This window comes from Synchiropus splendidus, chromosome 8 (genome assembly GCF_027744825.2).
Source record: "Synchiropus splendidus isolate RoL2022-P1 chromosome 8, RoL_Sspl_1.0, whole genome shotgun sequence".
NCBI lineage: Eukaryota > Metazoa > Chordata > Actinopteri > Syngnathiformes > Callionymidae > Synchiropus > Synchiropus splendidus.
In genome coordinates, this window is record NC_071341.1 from 17,007,295 (window position 1) to 17,025,867 (window position 18,573).

General features: G+C 45.4%; 2 protein-coding genes across 5 annotated transcripts; one reads left to right on the forward strand and one right to left on the reverse strand.

Annotated features, from left to right (window-relative positions):
- Positions 1 to 841: 841 nt before the first annotated feature.
- On the reverse strand, positions 842 to 7,947 carry bbc3 (BCL2 binding component 3). The gene is made up of 4 exons (XM_053872944.1): positions 7,622 to 7,947; positions 6,202 to 6,550; positions 3,407 to 3,555; positions 842 to 2,471 (listed from the first exon to the last, which is right to left on the reverse strand). Exons 2-4 carry the CDS (start codon positions 6,530 to 6,532, stop codon positions 2,376 to 2,378), a joined length of 576 nt encoding a protein of 191 aa, XP_053728919.1. The 5' UTR covers positions 6,533 to 6,550; positions 7,622 to 7,947; the 3' UTR covers positions 842 to 2,375.
- Positions 7,948 to 10,848: 2,901 nt separating this feature from the next.
- On the forward strand, positions 10,849 to 18,508 carry LOC128763879 (eukaryotic translation initiation factor 4 gamma 3-like). Of its 4 annotated transcripts, none has more exons than XM_053873133.1 (15): positions 10,849 to 10,992; positions 12,034 to 12,229; positions 12,834 to 12,932; positions 13,457 to 13,789; positions 13,996 to 14,142; positions 14,359 to 14,592; positions 14,997 to 15,101; positions 15,493 to 15,805; positions 15,871 to 15,955; positions 16,164 to 16,258; positions 16,402 to 16,460; positions 16,530 to 16,652; positions 16,937 to 17,027; positions 17,358 to 17,498; positions 17,585 to 18,508. In XM_053873133.1, the coding sequence occupies exons 2-15, from the start codon at positions 12,062 to 12,064 to the stop codon at positions 17,785 to 17,787; spliced, it is 2,196 nt and encodes a 731-aa protein (XP_053729108.1). In that variant the 5' UTR covers positions 10,849 to 10,992; positions 12,034 to 12,061; the 3' UTR covers positions 17,788 to 18,508. The 4 variants fall into 4 exon arrangements, with proteins under 4 accessions (XP_053729108.1, XP_053729106.1, XP_053729110.1 ...); XM_053873131.1 differs by having other exon boundaries at positions 10,850 to 10,992; positions 12,001 to 12,229; XM_053873135.1 differs by having other exon boundaries at positions 10,851 to 10,992; positions 12,001 to 12,229; positions 16,961 to 17,027.
- The last annotated feature ends 65 nt before the right edge of the window (positions 18,509 to 18,573 follow it).

An 18,573-nucleotide genomic window follows, 5' to 3' on the forward strand; every position in this document is an offset into this window, starting at 1 on the left:
TGGGTCAAAATGTCCACTGCTGTGACAAGACACACTGGCTGGGGCATCATCATGACGTCTGACCTGAAGAGCCTTGGTAAACACAAAGCAGGTGAACATGTTCCTCAGACTCAGTGTGAAGAGAAGCTGCTGCTCTTCTACAGGTGTCTGACGGATGACAGAGCTCCTCCATGCAACAAAGATGATCTCCTGGCTTGGTTCAACTTGTAGTCCTCCTCAGAATGTTCCTTCATCGCCTGCATGTCCTGAATCCTCAGAGGATTTGCTGCTCTCTCATGTGGTTATGAGCTGAAACCTTTCATCTGGTTCTTAACTCTCAACCTCAGTCATGCTCCTCCATCTTTGTCTGCACAGCCTTCACCTCAAATGCTCATAAAAAAGGAGCGTCTTTGTGTTGCCAATCTAACATTCCTCCACTCGATTCCACTTCGAATTGATTTTCACAAAGCCTCAGTTGAATCCTTCTCCGTCGACACCAGTGTTTCTCCCCACCGTAACTCTGGCTGGGTGAAATGAGGTGTTGTAGAGTGAGCAGCCAATCACGGCGCAGCTCTCTCTGTGATTGGTTCATTTTGCTTAAGAGGTTAATGGAGGACACATTTCCCACCATGTTGCCTGTTGACCCAGTAACAGTGTTTTCTTGTGATGTCCTCACTCTCTACAGCGACAGTCTATCACTTCTCACACAAAGAGCTGAGCCAGAAGACTTCAATACTAAGTTTTAATCTGCTTAAATACTTAAAACTAGTTTTCATTTGTCTGTAATAAGTCCGGACGCGTCCTTGTCTCGCATGAGAAGACTTAAGGAGGTCGACAAAAACAGATGTGATTTTCTCTCCTCTTTATTGAAAAACAATGAAAAAGTACAAAAGTTGATAGAAAACAAGTTCATGACAAACCAGACGTGTGTGACTGGAAACCAAGAGAAGGTGAACTGCGTAGACAAAACAAGAACTTCCCTGCAGAGAAAGACACCCAAATATTCAGTCTTGTTTGAAATCTCTTCCCATGGTCAAGCAGAACATCAAGGCAGATGGGTATTTGACTTTTCTGTGGGCCGCAGCTTTATAATCGTAATCTAGTGCAAGTTTTGTCAATCGTTTTGACTCGTTTTCATATCAGTCTCGCTCTCACTGAAGCCTCTCTGACTGAGTGACGACGTGGTCATCTGGAAGGACGATCGCGTCACTGACTAGCAGCAGCAGGAACTGGTCGAGCCGGCCGTAACGGAGACCCTACTGGAGGACAGTCACGTGCGAACAGTTCAAGAAGTAGATTTGACCTGTCGACTCCAGGCAGCTAAATCAGACTTTGTGGCTAAGCTAAGAAGCTACACGGGAGACGGAACTGTGAGTCAGAGCTGTAACAGGTCAGATTGGTCAGTTGAAATGTCGGGAGGCAGAAAAGTCAAATTCCAGTTTCATCTCCTCACAGATTGGAACCAGTGCTTCGATTCTCAAAGTGAATTGTCGTTGATAATCTCCAATAATCTGACATCAGTGAAGCGGTCGCTAATTCAGCCGCTAAATTGTGCTTTAATTCATAAAAGCAATTCCAGTCATTAGAACCAGTTTGAACTTGAAATAACAACGATGTCTGCTCTTCAGAAGGGTGCATTTCACCAAGGAATGTAGAAAACAATAAATTAATGTCTGATAAAATATAAACTCATGAACACGCGAACAGAAGGCTACAGATGGCTACCTCTGGAATAAATAAAATCTACGGTAGAAACGGGGGGTTGTTGAGGACCAGAGGGACCAGGGAAGCAATCGTGTCACACCCTTGTGAATCCACAGGATTCAAACTGTGACTCGAAGAAGTGAAGAAAATAATCTCTGGCCCGGATCAAGATTATTCCACAGTTTTGATTCTTTCAGCAAGAAAACATATGTACAGCAACTATGAACACTGTGATCGCAAAGTCTTGGCACAAGGGTGCAGTGGTTGGTTCCGTCCACCAGGGCCGTCGATGAGTTCACTGTAAACACTGAGACCATGTGACCCCGGGGGTAAATCAATGGTGAGAATCTCATGAGGAGATAGTTTGTGCTGTCGTCATGCGTGGGAGGAAACCAGAGCACGGCAGTAGCAAGGCACCTGCGATGGCGACGTGGAAGTGATTGGATCAGTCGCATCGCCGCGTTTCAATCTCACAGTCGACTGAACAATGGCCAATCTTAAAGAATTGTCACCCCAAGAAAACGCAGGGAAAGAGTCAACGCATAGCTCATGAGCATTTACAAAGTTCCTCCAGTGCAGAGCTCCACATATCTCATCCACGTCAGTCTGAACCAGCAGACCGACACACACACAGCTGGCTTCTGTCCAGCCAACAGGGGGCGTCCCACAACCGTCCGGGTTCACAAGTGGGCCTACATGAGGCGGCAAAGGGCGCTGAGAGTCTGCGTGAGGAAGTTCAGGAGTCCCCGACAGGCCTCCTCCACATCCGGCCAGTAGGGGGCCCCGCGCTGCAACACAGAAGAATATTAAGGTTTTAATGTTCAGGTCACGTTTTGGGATTCTACATGTGTCTCATACTGAGATCCCTAACCTCTGCGTGTTAATCATTGTTCACGATTTGTTTTCTTAGTGTAGCCTTTAGTCACATAGACACACACAGATAAACCCAACACTGATACCAATGAGTGAGTATCAACGTCCAAGAGAGAAACCAGTGGATGACGTCACGTTCGCTCATGCAAACAAGGGGGAGATTGTGTGTGTGTGTGTGTGTGTGTGTGGAGAGGAGGGCTGTTGCCGACTGGTCACGCGATCTTGAGCTGGTGAGGGGGTGGGGTCAGGATGGTACGGGAGGTGGTTGAGAACAGCCCATGTGCATCACATGACTCTCTTATGTGGCTAATAAAGTTATTGAATTTGAAGTGATGTGAGCGGGTTTGTTGGGGAAAACTGTCTGTGACCATCAGAGACTGTATGAAAAAAAGTAGTTAAAAACACACACACGTGACACGACAACACACACACAATTGATCTGAACTCTCCTCCCTCACACACACACACACACACACGTTTAGCTGCACGTGTGTCGCAGGAGTAAGACTGATAAGCGTTTGTATCAGTGTGTGTCAGTTGGTAAGTGTGTGAGCCTATAAACACACCATGTTTATAGGATCACTGTTGAAGTGTGTGTCACGGTATCAATGATTGACAGCCCCCAAACATTGAGGAGGGTAAACATACATGGATGACAGCAGCGCTAATGCTAACTGCTTCAGAGAGACTAGCCCTGAGAACACGTTCATTAGCAACATGCTAAAAATAAGTCGTAAATCGTTGACAAAATAAAAATCCAAAGTAAAAACTTTGGATTTTACCTTTCCAAAGTTTCCAAACTTTTGTTATGGAAGATTTCTAAACATAGTGACCCCGCCCACTCACTCACCTCTCTGACAACGGCGGCGTGGAATTGGTCGCCGATGGTCCTCAGCTGGATCGCCACTCTGCGGACGCTCTGCTCGCGGGCTTGCGCTGGCGCCGGCGGATGCTCTGTCTGAGGCAGCAGGTCCGGGAGAGGCCCGAGTCGACATGGACCTGAGGGAGCAAAAGCAAGGTTGGAGTGAGGGGATCACATCATGGTGGTGGAGATGGTCAGAGGTTTCAATCCCCCTGAGGTACTTTGAAACAGTCTGGAAAACAGTTGTTAAAAATCCAGTTCAACAGTTCTTGCCAGCTTCCCGATCACAGCTACTGCAGCGAGATAAGAGCCATTAGCATTTCACTAACCATAAAACCTCAAGAGAGACTAGCAACGTCTCTGCGCTCCGGCCAGTTGTATAACCAAAACACAAAACAAACACCATAAGAGTTGCAATCGATTCATGACTCAGGCCTCTTGAATCACGGGCCACGGCCATGTAGCGTAATATTTGTGTCAACAACAAACCACAAAACGTTATTTGGTGCTGTTTTGGACCTTACTGTCCGTGTGTGAATGTTGTTTTACGTAGCTTCTGATCGTGTCCCTTCATTTATCGTTGCCACACAACAAAGATGTTTCCCCCTGTTAGCAAAGCTAACCGCTAACTGCTATATTCAAGCGGAAATGACTTTCAGTTGCCATGTTTGTGTTTCATTCACTATATTTAAAATAGCTGCATCATTTGAGATGTATAGATGCCTCTCACACTAACCTAAACCTAACCATCCAAAACACATGACTAACTTTAACCAGGACTCTGAACCAAAGTGAAACGCACTTATTTTGAAGTCTTCATCCTCAAATTGAGGTTTGGACCAGTGGGGTCCTGCAACAATGACCCCACAAACCAAAACGTCCACACAAGTAGGTGTGTTTCCAAGAACTGGTCCTCACAAGAATAGCTAAAGCGGGTACACACACGCACACCCTAATCTCTTAATCAGCTTTATTAGTCTGCTGTTTGTGTGTTTGTTGTGTGTTTGTGTAAAACAGACACTGATACCTGAACCATCTGTCTCCTTAATTCTCCCACACATTTTTGGCACAAAGCTAAATCTCATGTTGAAAGAGTCAAGTCGGACTGTCATCCACATGTACGTCGGATGATCACATCCTCAAACATTTCAGACTGTCTTCAAAGCTCCACAGCAACTCTCCCTCTCCATTCCCACCACCTGAACCAGAGCCTTGTCCAATCACGGCGGCTCTATTTAAAAACATCTCCGGCTGGCTTCACCATGGCAACCGCAGCTCGAGTTGCCACGGGGACGGACACCCCTGGAATCCCAGCAGTCGCACGACATGCGGGATTATTTCTGATCCTCGGAGTTGCAGGTGACAAGGCCCAACAACAACAACACTGGCCTGTTGCCAAGGCAACTTGACCACCGTTTCCACGGAGACGGCCACATGTGATTGGCAGACAGAGCGGAGGGGCACTCTGATAGGTGGAGGGGGAGATGGGAGGCGGGGCCTAATGGGGAGGCGACGCGTGAGCAGATAAATAAAGCACTTTTGATGATTCACTCGATAATAATTGATGATCAATTTAGACACCTTACATTATTATAGATCCATTAACTAAATTTCAGTGAATTAATTTTTTTCAAACAGTTTTTGGTAATCTTTATTCATTTAAAATCTGTTTTATCTTAAATTATTTTCTTTAATCTTTGATATATATAGTGCATGTCATCGCGATGCCGAGCCATATATATATATATTTATTTATTTATTTAAATTAGAAGTTTTTTGCATGTAGTTTTAATCAAACATTTATGGTATTCATTATCTTTTTCAGATTTATTGTTTAACATTATCATATTTTAATTGAAACTTAGGTTAATTTAGATTCAGATTAGTTTGATACCATGACTTTTGGTTTATCTATCTTCATTTTCATTTTATTCAATAAATATATTTACTCTTTAAACCTAAACAGTTTTATTGGAATAGAATTTGTTAGACTACATTCAGTGTTTTAGAAAGTGACTCTCACAGTTGATTTAACTACTTAACAGGTGTGTTAATGACTATCACCAATATATGATCAGCATCTGAGTCATCAGGAGTGAAACCTGATGGAGATTGTTTACTCCTCTTGACAAGTTAATGGTGATCTGTCAGACAGCAGGAAGTGCCGCAGCAGTGAGCGGGACAAGTCTCAACATGTCCCACACACGCACACACACAGACACACAGCTGAGTGTGAGCAGGGAGGAGGCATCGCCACACAGGCTCTTTAACACATTCAGCTGCAGCTTGTGTTTTCACAGCTGACACACACACGTGTCAAGTGTGTGTGTCGGCATTTGAACCAACCACCAGCGGTCAGGACTTCTCAAGAGGGCTGATGGTTTTCCTCTCATTGCTTAAGCAGCAGAAGCGTCACGTGACCCACACGAGTTCATGAAACTGAAATGGGAACCAGAGGAGAGGAGCCCCATGTTTCTAAAAATAACTTTCTCAACACAATTCTCTCAACAACTTTCTCCTGTTTGATGACAAACAAAACAGACGCAAACATGGATCCACCCCAACCGATCCACTCCACAGTCTCACATTGTTCAGAGTCAAAACTGGTCGGAACACTTTCAACATGGCGGCCTGCAGAGGAGCCACATGTTCTCTGCAGTCCTTCCTCACTCATCGCCATTGTCACTGTGACTCAGCGCTCCGCAGGTTCAAAGAACCATGTCATCACCTGCTTCACTTCCTTCGCTTGCTCACTATTGGGAGGATTTGAAAGTCAGTCCTACCTGAGCGCTCTGGCGAGAAGGCACTTGCTGGATCCATCACACCGTCACTGGGCGGCAGATTTAAAGGTCCAGATGGTGGGCGGAGGTGTTTGGGCTGCTCCTCATTTGGAGGAGAAGCCTGTGACAGCGACTGGCTGAGGCCCTCCAGGGACCTGAGGCGGGGAGCTGGGCTGCCTCTGCAGGTGCCAGACAGGGGGCTGGAGGCGGCGAGCAGGCCGGGACAGGCTCGATCTGAGCCGACCGGAAGGTCCATGTGGCAGCGCTGCTGCAGGCGGCGGTTGATGCCGACCGTTGCCTCGGCAACGTTCTCGATGGTTTCTGCACGAGCCATCGCACTACAGGTCTGGACCTGGGAGAGGAAAAGCATCGGCAAAGTGAACACATATTTCAGACATAGGATGAGTAAACAAGCGCCACAAAGCTTCTCATGCAACGGTGCTAGTCCTCCAAAATTAACTCAATAAACAAGGAGCCCACATGACCCTAGTTTAGTTGCTCGTGCTCAGAAAGATTCAGAATCTCATCGAATTTGAAATCTCAACTCAAGCAGCCCCATGTTACAGCTTTTAACTGTCAGTGTGCATGCAACTGTTTTGACTTCTTGATGCACAATTCACTTGATAATTCACAATTATAACATTTTATTAGATAATTATTAACACTTATGTGTTTCAAAATATTGTATATTATATATTTAACTATATTTATAATTATTTATATCATTATTATATACGTGTCGCCATATATTTCATTACATATATTATTATTACATATCCAAAAGTGAGTTTAACTAGCTTCATAAAACATTTGTCAATACTGCATTGCAAATATGACTTTTATTTTAGGTGCGGGGAGTTTCGATCATTTTAAAGCATTTACAGGAAACTGCTCAAATGTGTGAACAATGCCAATTCAAGACCGTAAATTTGTTAGTATCAGTGTAAATTTAAAAAAACCTTTTTCAAACGAACTTGTGTGACCCACCGACCTAGTTACTGCAGTGACCACAAGGGGGCGCACGGACACTCCGTGGCCACGAGTTCTTGTTTGTAAATAGTGCACGTCATCGCGGAAACAAAATCTCTCGAATCACGTTTTAACTCAAACTTGGGTGACAAAGGTTGTTGATTTAAATTTGATTTTCGTTTAAAACGCAGTTAAATACTAATTAACTTTCAATTTCAGAAAAAAAAATCTTTTTTTTCTTTTACGGTTTATCAAAACATTTTTTAATAGTTGCAACAACAAAAAAAAAAAAACAATCTCCGGAAAATAACGTTGCTTTTCCATCTCTGTTCACTTCGCTGCTCGCGGTGAAATTAAACGCAGGTCGCAGCGACAGTGGAAGAAAGATGATGCAACTTTAAATCACACGACTCGCGCAGACGCGCAGAAAAACTCTCTTAGAAAAACTTCTTACTTGTCGACAGTGTGGGTCCGGTGGTTCGAGTCCCGGCACAGGTGTGGAAGCAGCAGCGGCGGGTGGAGAGGACGAGGCGGCCGGTGAACATCAGCGGCGGCGGGAGGAGCCGTAAACACCCGGAGCTGCACAGCGAGATTCCACAGAGAAGCAGGCGACGAAGTCCGCGGCGAGGATCATGCGCATGTCTCGAACACTCGGTCCGAAGGTTCGGTGGAAACACGTGAGGACACGGAGGAGCGAATGTCCGCGCTGATGCCGAAGATGATACTCTTGATTTGAGTGACAGTGATGACTCGCCTCGTATTTAACCAGCGATCAAGACAGAGGGAGTTTCTACCACTTCCGGTTTGGTTGCAAGAATAAAACGCTTGTAAACTGGCACAGTCCACCTGCCTTCAAGTTAGAAAACAAATTTAAACCCCAGGGAGAAGTCAAGTACTCCTGAACTTATGGACAATATAGCGATTTTCTTGAGTGTTATTATCCATTTAAGACGGTTTTAACATTTTAAATCAAATGTTATGCCACTGGTGGTATTGAGTATATAAGCTATTTTGATATTTTGTTATTGTTTTCACCAATATGCTGAGTTTGGTTTATTTGAGTTTAAAAATGTCTTATTTTGAAGGGGCGTATACCGTAACAAATTAGCTTGACTTCCGGCGAGCGTGACAAGTGCGGGCATGCTCCTGGTTACCGTTTTTTTAAAGAATGAACATAAAACTAATATGTGTGTTTTTGGTCTATATGCAGACATGGTTTGGATTTTATTAAAGAGTCGAATGAATCAACGCGTGGAGTCGTGCTTTAACTGGTTATCAGTATCATAGTCACCCGTGAGTTCAACAAGTGCATCGCTATTTCTGGCACCTCCGGTGATTTCCACTTCCATTGCCACATCCTATCACTCCTTCAAATCTTCCCTCCACACGTGACAACAGACACCCCCACCCTCCCTCCCGCCGCCACTCACACACACACACACACACACACACACATTGAAGAATTTCCTCCTGACTGCTGACGATGTAAACACACACCATGTGGCCCGAGGATGACTCATCTCTGTCGTGGAGTGTCAGAAACTAGAGTGAAAACTCATAGTAATAATAATAAGAATGATCAACATGATGATTATTAATTTTACACATCACTTTCCATACAGCTTCCATTCTTTGATAGACACAGCAGAGGTCCAGATGATGGCAAGGTCTTATCAGATTTTTGGTTTCATTTCACCAACTTCAACACCATCTGCAAATGGTTTTACAGACCCAGTTTTCTAGGTTTCTGTGGTACTAATCTTCCAAACTTGGTCACATGTTGACACTCTGGGATGAAAACACTACATTTGCATATCAATTGGCTACTTTGGACACCCCCTGCTGTCACGACCTCTGACCCCCACGTCATTGTCTTCCTGCACATCTGCTGGGCTGCGAGTCACAGGATGTTTAATCGGGTGGAAACGCAGACCCTCCTCCCTCTCCAAACTCTATGGTGTGGGAGTTGGAGGAAGGGGAGGGGCGAGACGGGCCCACCCTCAGGTACATGTCCGGGCGAACAACCCTTGCTAGCCGCGGATGCGGCGCGGGCTCGTTGAAGAGCAGGATGGATGGTTGAAGAGATGGATGGATCGTGGCAGAGACTGTATTTACTGTTGACTTCATTATGTAACAAAACTTAAGTCCCAGTGAGCCTGTGTTGTTGTGTAACCTGGAAACAAGAGTTGACTACATCAGCTGACCGTACCTGTGGTGATGTCATCGTGTTTGTGAGACACCTGAGAGCTGCAGTGGCCCAGCAACAAGTGTTTAACTTCAGCTCAGTCATCAAAGTTTCATTTCTATTCAGGTTGCAGTGTTATATGTCCTGGCTGTGACCTCAACACGAGGTCGTAAGTAAACCGAGGAAGCTGATAACATTTTCTCCGGCCACCTCTCGACCTCATGTGACCTCTGAAGACTGATGTTGGCAGTCTGTGGTCACCCCTTGAGGAACTTCATGTTTGGATATTAAATATGTCTCGGTTTGTTTGGAGGTTGGAGGTCAGTGTGTCACACATGACCTTCATTTGACCTCTGTTAGTTTTGAGAAGTCTGATCAGCTAATTATCAGCTGCTCTCACCGCCATCTCCAGTGACCTCGCAGCAGACACGATCAGAGAGTGTTTACAGATAAGCTGTTAGTAGGTGCGAGGTCAGAGAGGGAAAAGAAATAGTGACACAAAACACTGCAAAGGCTGATTGTTGTAGCTTCTCAGGTGGAAGTTTCACCTCAGAGAGAGTGTTGAGATGGCGGGAGCTTTGTTTCATTTTGATTTGCTGTGGAGACATTTCTGCTCAAAGATATGACCTCATGTCCCCTGATATCCATGTCTGGGCTATTCGGTCAGCACACTTTCAGACAAAGTACACATGGATTTGATATTGTTTTTCCTGTCCCTGTCCGTGTGTGCGCGTGTGTTCATGAGTGTCTGTCCTTTAAATTTCCCCTCTCAGTCCCGACAGACCAGAAAATCCCTTCTAGGTCAACACAGAGACGAGGAATGTGTCACTGTTATTGTCATCAGTGGCAAAAGAAAAGTTTGGATTTGGACTCTATGACAAGTAAACTCAGGAGTGAATTGTCACTGAAATTAAAACAATCATTACTGCATAATAACTGAATATTATCATAACTGCATAATAACTGAATATTAAACATGAAAACAAAAACACGCCTTTCAGTGTAAATCGTAGCAGTTGAAAAGACTGTAATCTTAATGATAAAATGTCATATTTATAGGCAGCTAAAGATGATAAAACAAAAGCTAAAAATGATTTGTTATTTTCAGCTGTTATATAATTACACCACATGTATCCACAACATATCATGTTCACTGTGTCACATGATTTGAGGAACAGAATATCATGTTACCTTGTCTTTCTCGTTATGTCACAAATGCTGTGTGACCACATGTGACCTCACACAAGGCAAATTGCGGTCATACCACAAGGCTGCTGGATCATGACATAATTTTAAAATACAGAACGTTGCTGCTTTCATTCGTGAATCAAATGATCTATTGAGCATCAGTTTCCCTTTATGGCAAATACACGAAATACACTCACAATTTCGGTACAAGGCGCATGAAGACTCATTGAACTACATTACCCAGGACGCACCTCGCTTCGCCCGCTGTCAAAACATAGCTTTTTGCTAACTATTGTGAGAAACTGTGTGCTGTTAAAACAGCATACCATTCAATATACCACATTTTGTATGATGCCTGGATCATTTGTTAGTGTAAGTCGACGTCTTGCTCAAAGGAACAGTCAAAATGGATGTTTTTGAGTGTTAAGTGACCACCGCAGAAAGTTCTACTCGTAAGTTCTGTATTGTTGTGTGTCGCTGCTGACTGCTTCTCCGACCACCCCCGACCCCTCGATAGTGACGTCATCGAGTACCAAAGGAGCAACAGTCGTAGTTGAGACACAAGTTGTCAGTGTACCGATGGATTGCGATGTTGGTGATGCCGCTTCCTGTTTCACTCGAGTCCATGCGTGAATGCTGGTCTGCAGCGCCCCGCCGTGTTCAACACAGGTTATTTGACGTTGAGATTGACATCTGCGTTACAGCGTGGACTATTTTGGTGTCTCCAGGACAAATTTAATTGACACTATTTTCACCAATAGTGTGGTTAAAAAAAAAAAACTTTCTAAACTCAACCAGAGAGCGACTTAAAAGATCACAACAACAAAATGAAATATGTCAGGTGGATTGTTAAAAGATGTTTAATTCAATGACGCATTTCCGTCAAGCCACTGCTGCTGTTGACCAGGGCTCTGATGTCAACCTTTAAATGCTTCACAGTTACAGTGCGTGTTGTGATGTAAATGAGTTTGCAAGCTTGTGCTTTGACCATCAACTAAAGACAAGCGGGCCACTGGTCTGTGTGAGGTCATGCTGTGAAACATTAAAAGTAGCTGACCGCCTCAGTCGTGCTTCTCAACCATCTAATTAGGTAAGAAAGACTTTGATTGTACAGCAGAATTAATTTAATGGAACTGTCTTTACACTTTTTGGAAATGATCATGACTGTCCTGTCCTTAAAATATTCTCAAAATAGTGACCTTCAGTCAGCCCTGCTGGGGGTCTTCTCTGGCCAGGCTCAACTGGCAGTAACCAGGATGCACCTTTATAAACAGTTTATGGTCAATGTTTTAGAAATGATGCCATGCTAGGTGTCTTCTTGTGCGTCTCTGCCGTGATGTGTTCAAGTCCACGTTTGTTTGAAACCAGCAGGCTGTCAAGTCATCAAAGGCATCAGAGAAAATCAAAGCAGAGAGCGTGTTTATCATAACTGGAAGATGTGACTCTCCTTCCTTTCTCAGGCGTCTCACTCGTGCTCTTCCTAACACCTGCAGACCCAACAGGCCGTAGAAGGTCAGGAGAATGACTCAGCCCACAGCAGCCGTGCAGCCTCTGGAGTTTGGCCCAAAAAGCTGCACAGAGGGAAAGAAGAGATATGACAAGACGTTTCTTCTGAGTTTGCAGTTCATCCCGGCAAGCCTGAAGAAACCTGACGGTCTCCCGCCCATCAAAGACGTCGTCTTCGACAAGGTGCCGCTTCTCACTCTCATCACCGCTCAGGTTCAGGACGGCTTTGTGTTCGTCACTTTCTTATTCACTGTGAATTCCACCTGAGCACTTCATACCAAAGGTTTTACAGTCCAATAAGATGCAGGACTGAGTTGAATATCATATTCAACTCAGTCTCTATCTCTGAAGGCGGAAAAGTTCCAGTTGACCTCCATCATGGTTCCTCCAAGACATGGTTTAATTTGAAAACAGATGAGCATATTTACAGGCACATATATGAAAAGATAAGTCCAAGATTTAGGTCAAGATTGTGGCCGAGAATTGGCACATCCAAGTCCAAGTGCAAAACCAATGTTAATGCGGAGCACAGAAGTCTAAAATACGTTGGTTCCATTTTAGTCCGGGAATCTCACACATTTTGATTTTTAAAACTCATGGCGGCTGTAGTCTTGACAAAAACCCTGCGTTTAGCACAGCCGACCTTGAAAATTTGCTGTTAAACCTGGTCTCACGTACTGCAGCACTAGCCTTCAGGTACCTCAGTATCACATATACAGACAACATGGTGGTTATCTCTGCTGAACTTAGTGAATGATGTTCAGTTTTTTGTGTTCCTCTCTCCCAGCCCGTGGCGACGCCCCCTCATCCTCTTAGTAGTCATGATTCCACTCAGTGCAGTGGCAACCAGCTCACACCTGGAGCGGCAGAGGGAAGACAAAGACCAGTAGGTTCTCTTTTGTCACTGGCGGCATGTATTTGTGTGGTCTTGCACCTCCTTTTCAGATGGTCCCTAAATCAAACTCTTTGCCAGATGTTTTCTTTGTTTTCTGTCTGACATCATCGTCGCACCTGTCTGTACCAAGACCTCATTGTCACCTGACCCCAGACTGCATCGAACCTTGACATCTAGCTCCCATCCAGTTTATCTCTTCCGCATCTGAAGTGATGTCACGGGGGCAGAAACTGAGGTCTTCCCAGGTGGTTGCCAAGGAGCGCCTCCACGTGAAGGAGGTGTGGGCCAGACACCAATTGATACCAACACAATCTTATTTGGTCACGGGTCAAAGATTGTGAGGTAGGAACCACTGGAGCAATGGAGAACTTCAGTGTTCCCAGACTCTCACAGAGTCCCAGCGGTGCACCAAGTTCTGCTCCCTCCTGACTGGTCTGACTGTCAGACCTCATCCAAGGCTCCAGATCTTCTGTTGTAAAGCCAAAACACTGAACTGTAACTGTGTCTCCTTGCAGACAGAGAAAGCCACCAGCCAGCTGAGTGCTGAAGTGCAGCTGAACACAGTGGAGAACGCCTGGAAGCCGTCCGTGAGGAAACCCACCTGGAACCAGCCGACGAGGGAGACCGAGGAGAGCGAGGCCGACGCTAAAGTCCTGTTGAAACAGTTCCGTGGAATCCTGAACAAGATGATGCCCGAGAAGCTGGACCGACTGATGAGACAGGTGGCAGGGCTGAAGATAAACACGGAGGAGAAGCTGAAGGGAGTTGTGGACCTAATTTTTGAGAAGGCAATTGCCGAGCCTGCGTACTCGGAGCAGTACGCCAAGATGAGCCGCATGCTCTCCGGGGTGAGCCAAGTTTATCGGTGGAAGGGTGGACAATGGAAACCTGTTCTGATCTGCCAAAGTCTTCCCAAAGTAGACTATAATTCAGAGAAAAGAGGAGCTGTTCAAACAGACCCCACGTCCTCTTAATCGAATCTGTCATGTTCATTTTCACAAGTTATGTATTCCATCTTTGTACGAGCCTTTTCTTCTTTGTGTTTGCACTCCAGCTTAAGGTCCGCTGCCAAAGTAAACCTGGGGAGTTTGTGAATTTCCGCAAGCTGCTGCTGAAGGAAAGTCTGAGGGAGTTTCAGAGCGACAAGATGAACAAGTGGATCTTTGAGAAGAAGATGGAGGCGCTAAAAGACTCACAAGAAGTGAGGACTTCATTGTCTGTCCTCCTCCACTTCACCTCTGACATTGGTCCCACCCTGTCTCCCCTCTCCACGTTGTGTCCAAACCATCTGCCCTCTCTGACTTTGCCTCCAAGCTTCTCCACATATACCTCTAATAGACGTATTTCCAATCTTGCCTCTGACTCTGCTTCCATACACCATGACCGTGACCAACCCCCCCTCCCCCTCTTCTGACAGGACGAGAAGCAGCGACTCGCTGAGGAACTGCAGGAGGCCAAAGACAGAGCCAGGCGGCGCTCCCTGGGTCACACCGTGTTCATGGGCGAGTTGTTTAAGCTGAAGATGATCACTGGACACATCATGCATGACTACATCATGAAGCTACTGAAGAATCACGACGAAGAGTCTCTGGAGTGTCTTTGCAAAGTGTTTTTAACCGTCGGCAAGAACCTGGACGACAAGAAGTCCAAGGTGAGGTTCACACATGCACATCTGCTGGGGTTAGGAGGACGACCAGAGGGACTGAAGATCTCTGAACTCTGACGGTGGCCTCTCTCCTGTCTCTGAAAGATGACTAAGAGCGTTTAAATTGTTTTAATTTCTTTATATCGGTCATGGCTCAGAGCTCATGGACACAGGTGAAGGAAGGAACCGCTGATAAGAAGCTCAGCTACGTTTCTCTCCGCCCTCACTCAAGTTAGGAAAACCTCCAGCGTAGCACAGTCTCTCCGTCTGAGACAGACAGTAACTCCCTCCGTTTTCTGCTGAGAACCTTCACCTCTGACTTGGAGGTGTTGATCTTCTTCCTGTCAAGGGAAACCACAGTTGGATTTTGAGTTTATTGCTCGTCACAATAACAAGTAATTCTCTCTCAGTCTCGTATCGACCAGTACTGTAACCAGATGAAGAAGATCATTAAGAACAGAAAAACGTCCTTCAGGATCCGCTTCAAGCTGCAGGATGTTTTGGATCTTCGACAGGTGACTGCACGCACACACACACACGGTTGTATCTCTATCCTTGTGGGGACCTTGCATTGCCATAACCCTTTCCCCAGCCTCTCACCCTAAACTTGACCATCCAAAACTAACCTTAACCAGGACTCTGGACCACACTGTAACCCAATTACAATGACCCAGTTATATAGAAGTTTTAACCCTCAAACCCGCAAAAGGTCCCCACAAGGAGCCGTGTTGGCAAAACACAGATCCTGGATTTGGATGATATGTATTTAGATATCTGAGCTGTGCTGTCCTGACACAGCTGTCAAGTGGACGATTTTCTTTTTAATTGCTTTCTTAAAGTAAAAAGATTGAAGATTAGATCTCATTCAGTTGTGTGATTCCACCAACCTGACGCCACTCTTCCCAGAACAACTGGGTTCCCAGGAAGGCTGACCAGCGCCTCAAGACCTTGGAGCAGAACCATGCTGAACCTGAGCTGCAGCTGGAGGTGCAGCAGGCCTTAGAGAAAGTCGAGACAAACGCTGATGCAGGATCAAAGGTGGCCGAAGATGGCACGAAAAGGAGTGTAGAGCCTGTGCTGGCAGCAGCAGGTGACCCCTCCTCTCCAGATGAAGGACAGAACTGTGTGGCCGGCCCTCTTGCTGCTGACGTGACACCACTGAGCCACGATTCACCGACTTGTGATGTTCAGGAACAACTGCTGGGTCTGGCTGCAGGAGGTGAAACTTCAAATTCTGGTCTGTCACAATTTGTGTTCTCACTAAAACGGATGCTGCTGTTTCAGGACTAGAATTGAATGGCTGTTCGTCCCTCCCCGGCTTCTCACTTGTGCCAAAACCGCCATGCTCCTCGATCCCGGACCCAGAGAGGTGAGGTGCTGCCAGTAGATGGGGCTCATGACCAGGATGGAGTTGTGGTTATAGCTTCATAAAGCTTCAGTATAGATCAGGTCCCTTCTTAGCGCTCGTTCATGGTCTCTCAAGTCTGGCGGTGGTTTGACTATGTCTGTGTCTACCCTGTCCGTTCTCTCCATAACTGCAGCTGACATGTTAACTTGTCATGTCCTATCTCTGACAGACTCACCAACGAACGTCAAGTCACTGAGAATGGAGAGAGCGTTCAGAGAGCCGAGTCAGAAGAACCAGTCTGCAGAGGTGACAGTGGACACGGAGGTCAGTTTTGTGTGTGGGATTCCATACAATTGATGACAGGATGAAGACAAATAAAATAACTTTGTTAAATAACGCCAGTTGTTAGACCAGTCGCTCAAGTCGAGTGCTGATTGTTGTCATGACTTTTGCGTGTTGGTGAACAGAGAAGCTGGTTACTGCCTCCCCGCCTGCCCACGTCAACCCCAGACTCCACCTGCCGGAGGTGAGCAGGAAGTACTTGGGTCCTTCGCTCTCGCTGGATGTGTTTGAGCTGCATGTCTGTCTCATGCAGAAAGTGGAGGCGACACTTGAACCTGCCCTGAGGAACGTGCTGAGTGCTGCTGAACTGACCGAGCAGCTGGACGCACTGATCCGGGACAGGGCCGACAACCAGAGCATCTCTGACTGGTCTGAGGTTGGACCTTCCACCTACTGCAACGAACCCATGTTCTTTACTTCATCGTTATGTTTCAACTTAAAAACTTTATCTCTCATTCTCAATGTTTATTTTGTTTCTCTTTATTTTTGTTTAGATTCTTATATGAAAGACTTGCATAAATTTGGAGGCATCATTTTCCACCCGATTTAACAGTAAATATTAGTTGTACTAATCAGTGGATTTGTTTTCTTATATTGGTTCAGGTATTTTAGAAAAAAAGTACATTGTGGACAGTCATTCATTTCTTTTTCTGCAAAAAGAAAAATACGTGTGTGGTCCGGCAGGAGCTGCAGACTTCCGACGTGTTCTTGAGAGTCCTGACCAGCTGCATCTGCAAGTCTGCCATCGTCTGTGAGTCACTCTTATCATGGGATGGTTCCCAACTGAACTTTTTTTCACCTCGCTTCGAGCACACGTGTTAAACCTAAGTCTTGGGGGCCAAAGCTGACGCACCAAGGTTTTTATGTAGCTCAGAAGAGCTTCAAAATATAAATCACATTCCAATGTACAGCAGACTATAAGCTGACTATAAGTGTTTTTGAGCTACACATATGTTGGTCTTGTCAGGAGCAATGAAACACATTTGAGACGAATAGAAGAGTGAGGCAGAGATGATGACATTACAGCATCCTGTGACCGCCTCATTTCCGTGGTAACTTGATTCTGATGTTTCTGCTGCAGGTGATAAAGTGTTCACAGTGAACGTGCTGCAGATCTATCACAGGGCAGGGCTGCTGCAGAAATATCTGCCAGATGAGCAGAAGCAGCTGCAGGCTCTTTACGCACTGCAGGCTCTGATGGTGCAGATGGACCATCCACCCTGTGAGTGACCTGCCCCCCCCCGACGCAGGGTTGACCGTTCCACGTATCACTCTCTCACGCTCCCCATCTCTCTGTCACTTTGTCAGATCTTCTGCGGATGTTCTTTGTTACGCTGCACGATCAGGACGTGATCTCGGACGAGGCCTTCTTCAGGTGGGAGTCCTGCACTGACCCGGAGGAGCAGCTGGGCCGGAACGAGGCCCTGAAGTCGGTCGCGGGGTTCCTGGCCGGGCTCAGAGAGGCAAAGGCCGAGACTGAGCTGGAGTCACTGGACCAGAGCGCCAGCTAGTGCTGAAACACAAATACTTCAGCATTGAATTACTCACTTATTTAATTCATATTATCACCATCAAACTTCAGCAGCCCGAGACAAGGGACTTCAAACCAAATCCAGACTGACGTGTACATAAAAGTATTTAAATTTAAATAGTTTATCAATTAAAGACAGTTGAAGCAGTAACTGTTTTGGTCTTCTGATCCAGTGATTGTGTCACAAGAATTGATTTCAGTGAGTTGCAGGCCAAAAAATACTTTCTATTATTGCTATTATTATTGTATCACGCCGAACTGCCAGCCTATTTCCAGGCCTTTGAACTCAGAACCCTGGTCAGAACCTGACCCCAGCAATTTTGACCATCTTTACCATTAGTATGGTGGCTGTTGTATCAAAATAAATGGAAATATCAAAATATTAATGATAAAATATATTGCCTAAAACAATCCTGAAGCAGCACTTCACACCGCGTTAACTGCTATATTGGGCTGTATATGAGGTTTAAACACATTTTATTCTTCAGTATATTTTGGCCTGTCCAGTTCACTGTAAAACTACTCAGTTGAATTTCCCCACTGTGGGACTAATAAAGGCCATCTAATCTAAGATCAGAGGTCTGACACGGTTGAGGTAAATGTGACTTGATCACGACACCCTTTTGATGGTAGTCAACCAGTGGGATCTAAAACACTTAATGAATGTATAAACAGATTAATGAAATGTATCTTGATTTTGAATGAGGTAAAATAAATGTTTGACATAACATATTTGCGCCTTTTTTGTTCCTTATTTTTGGAGTAG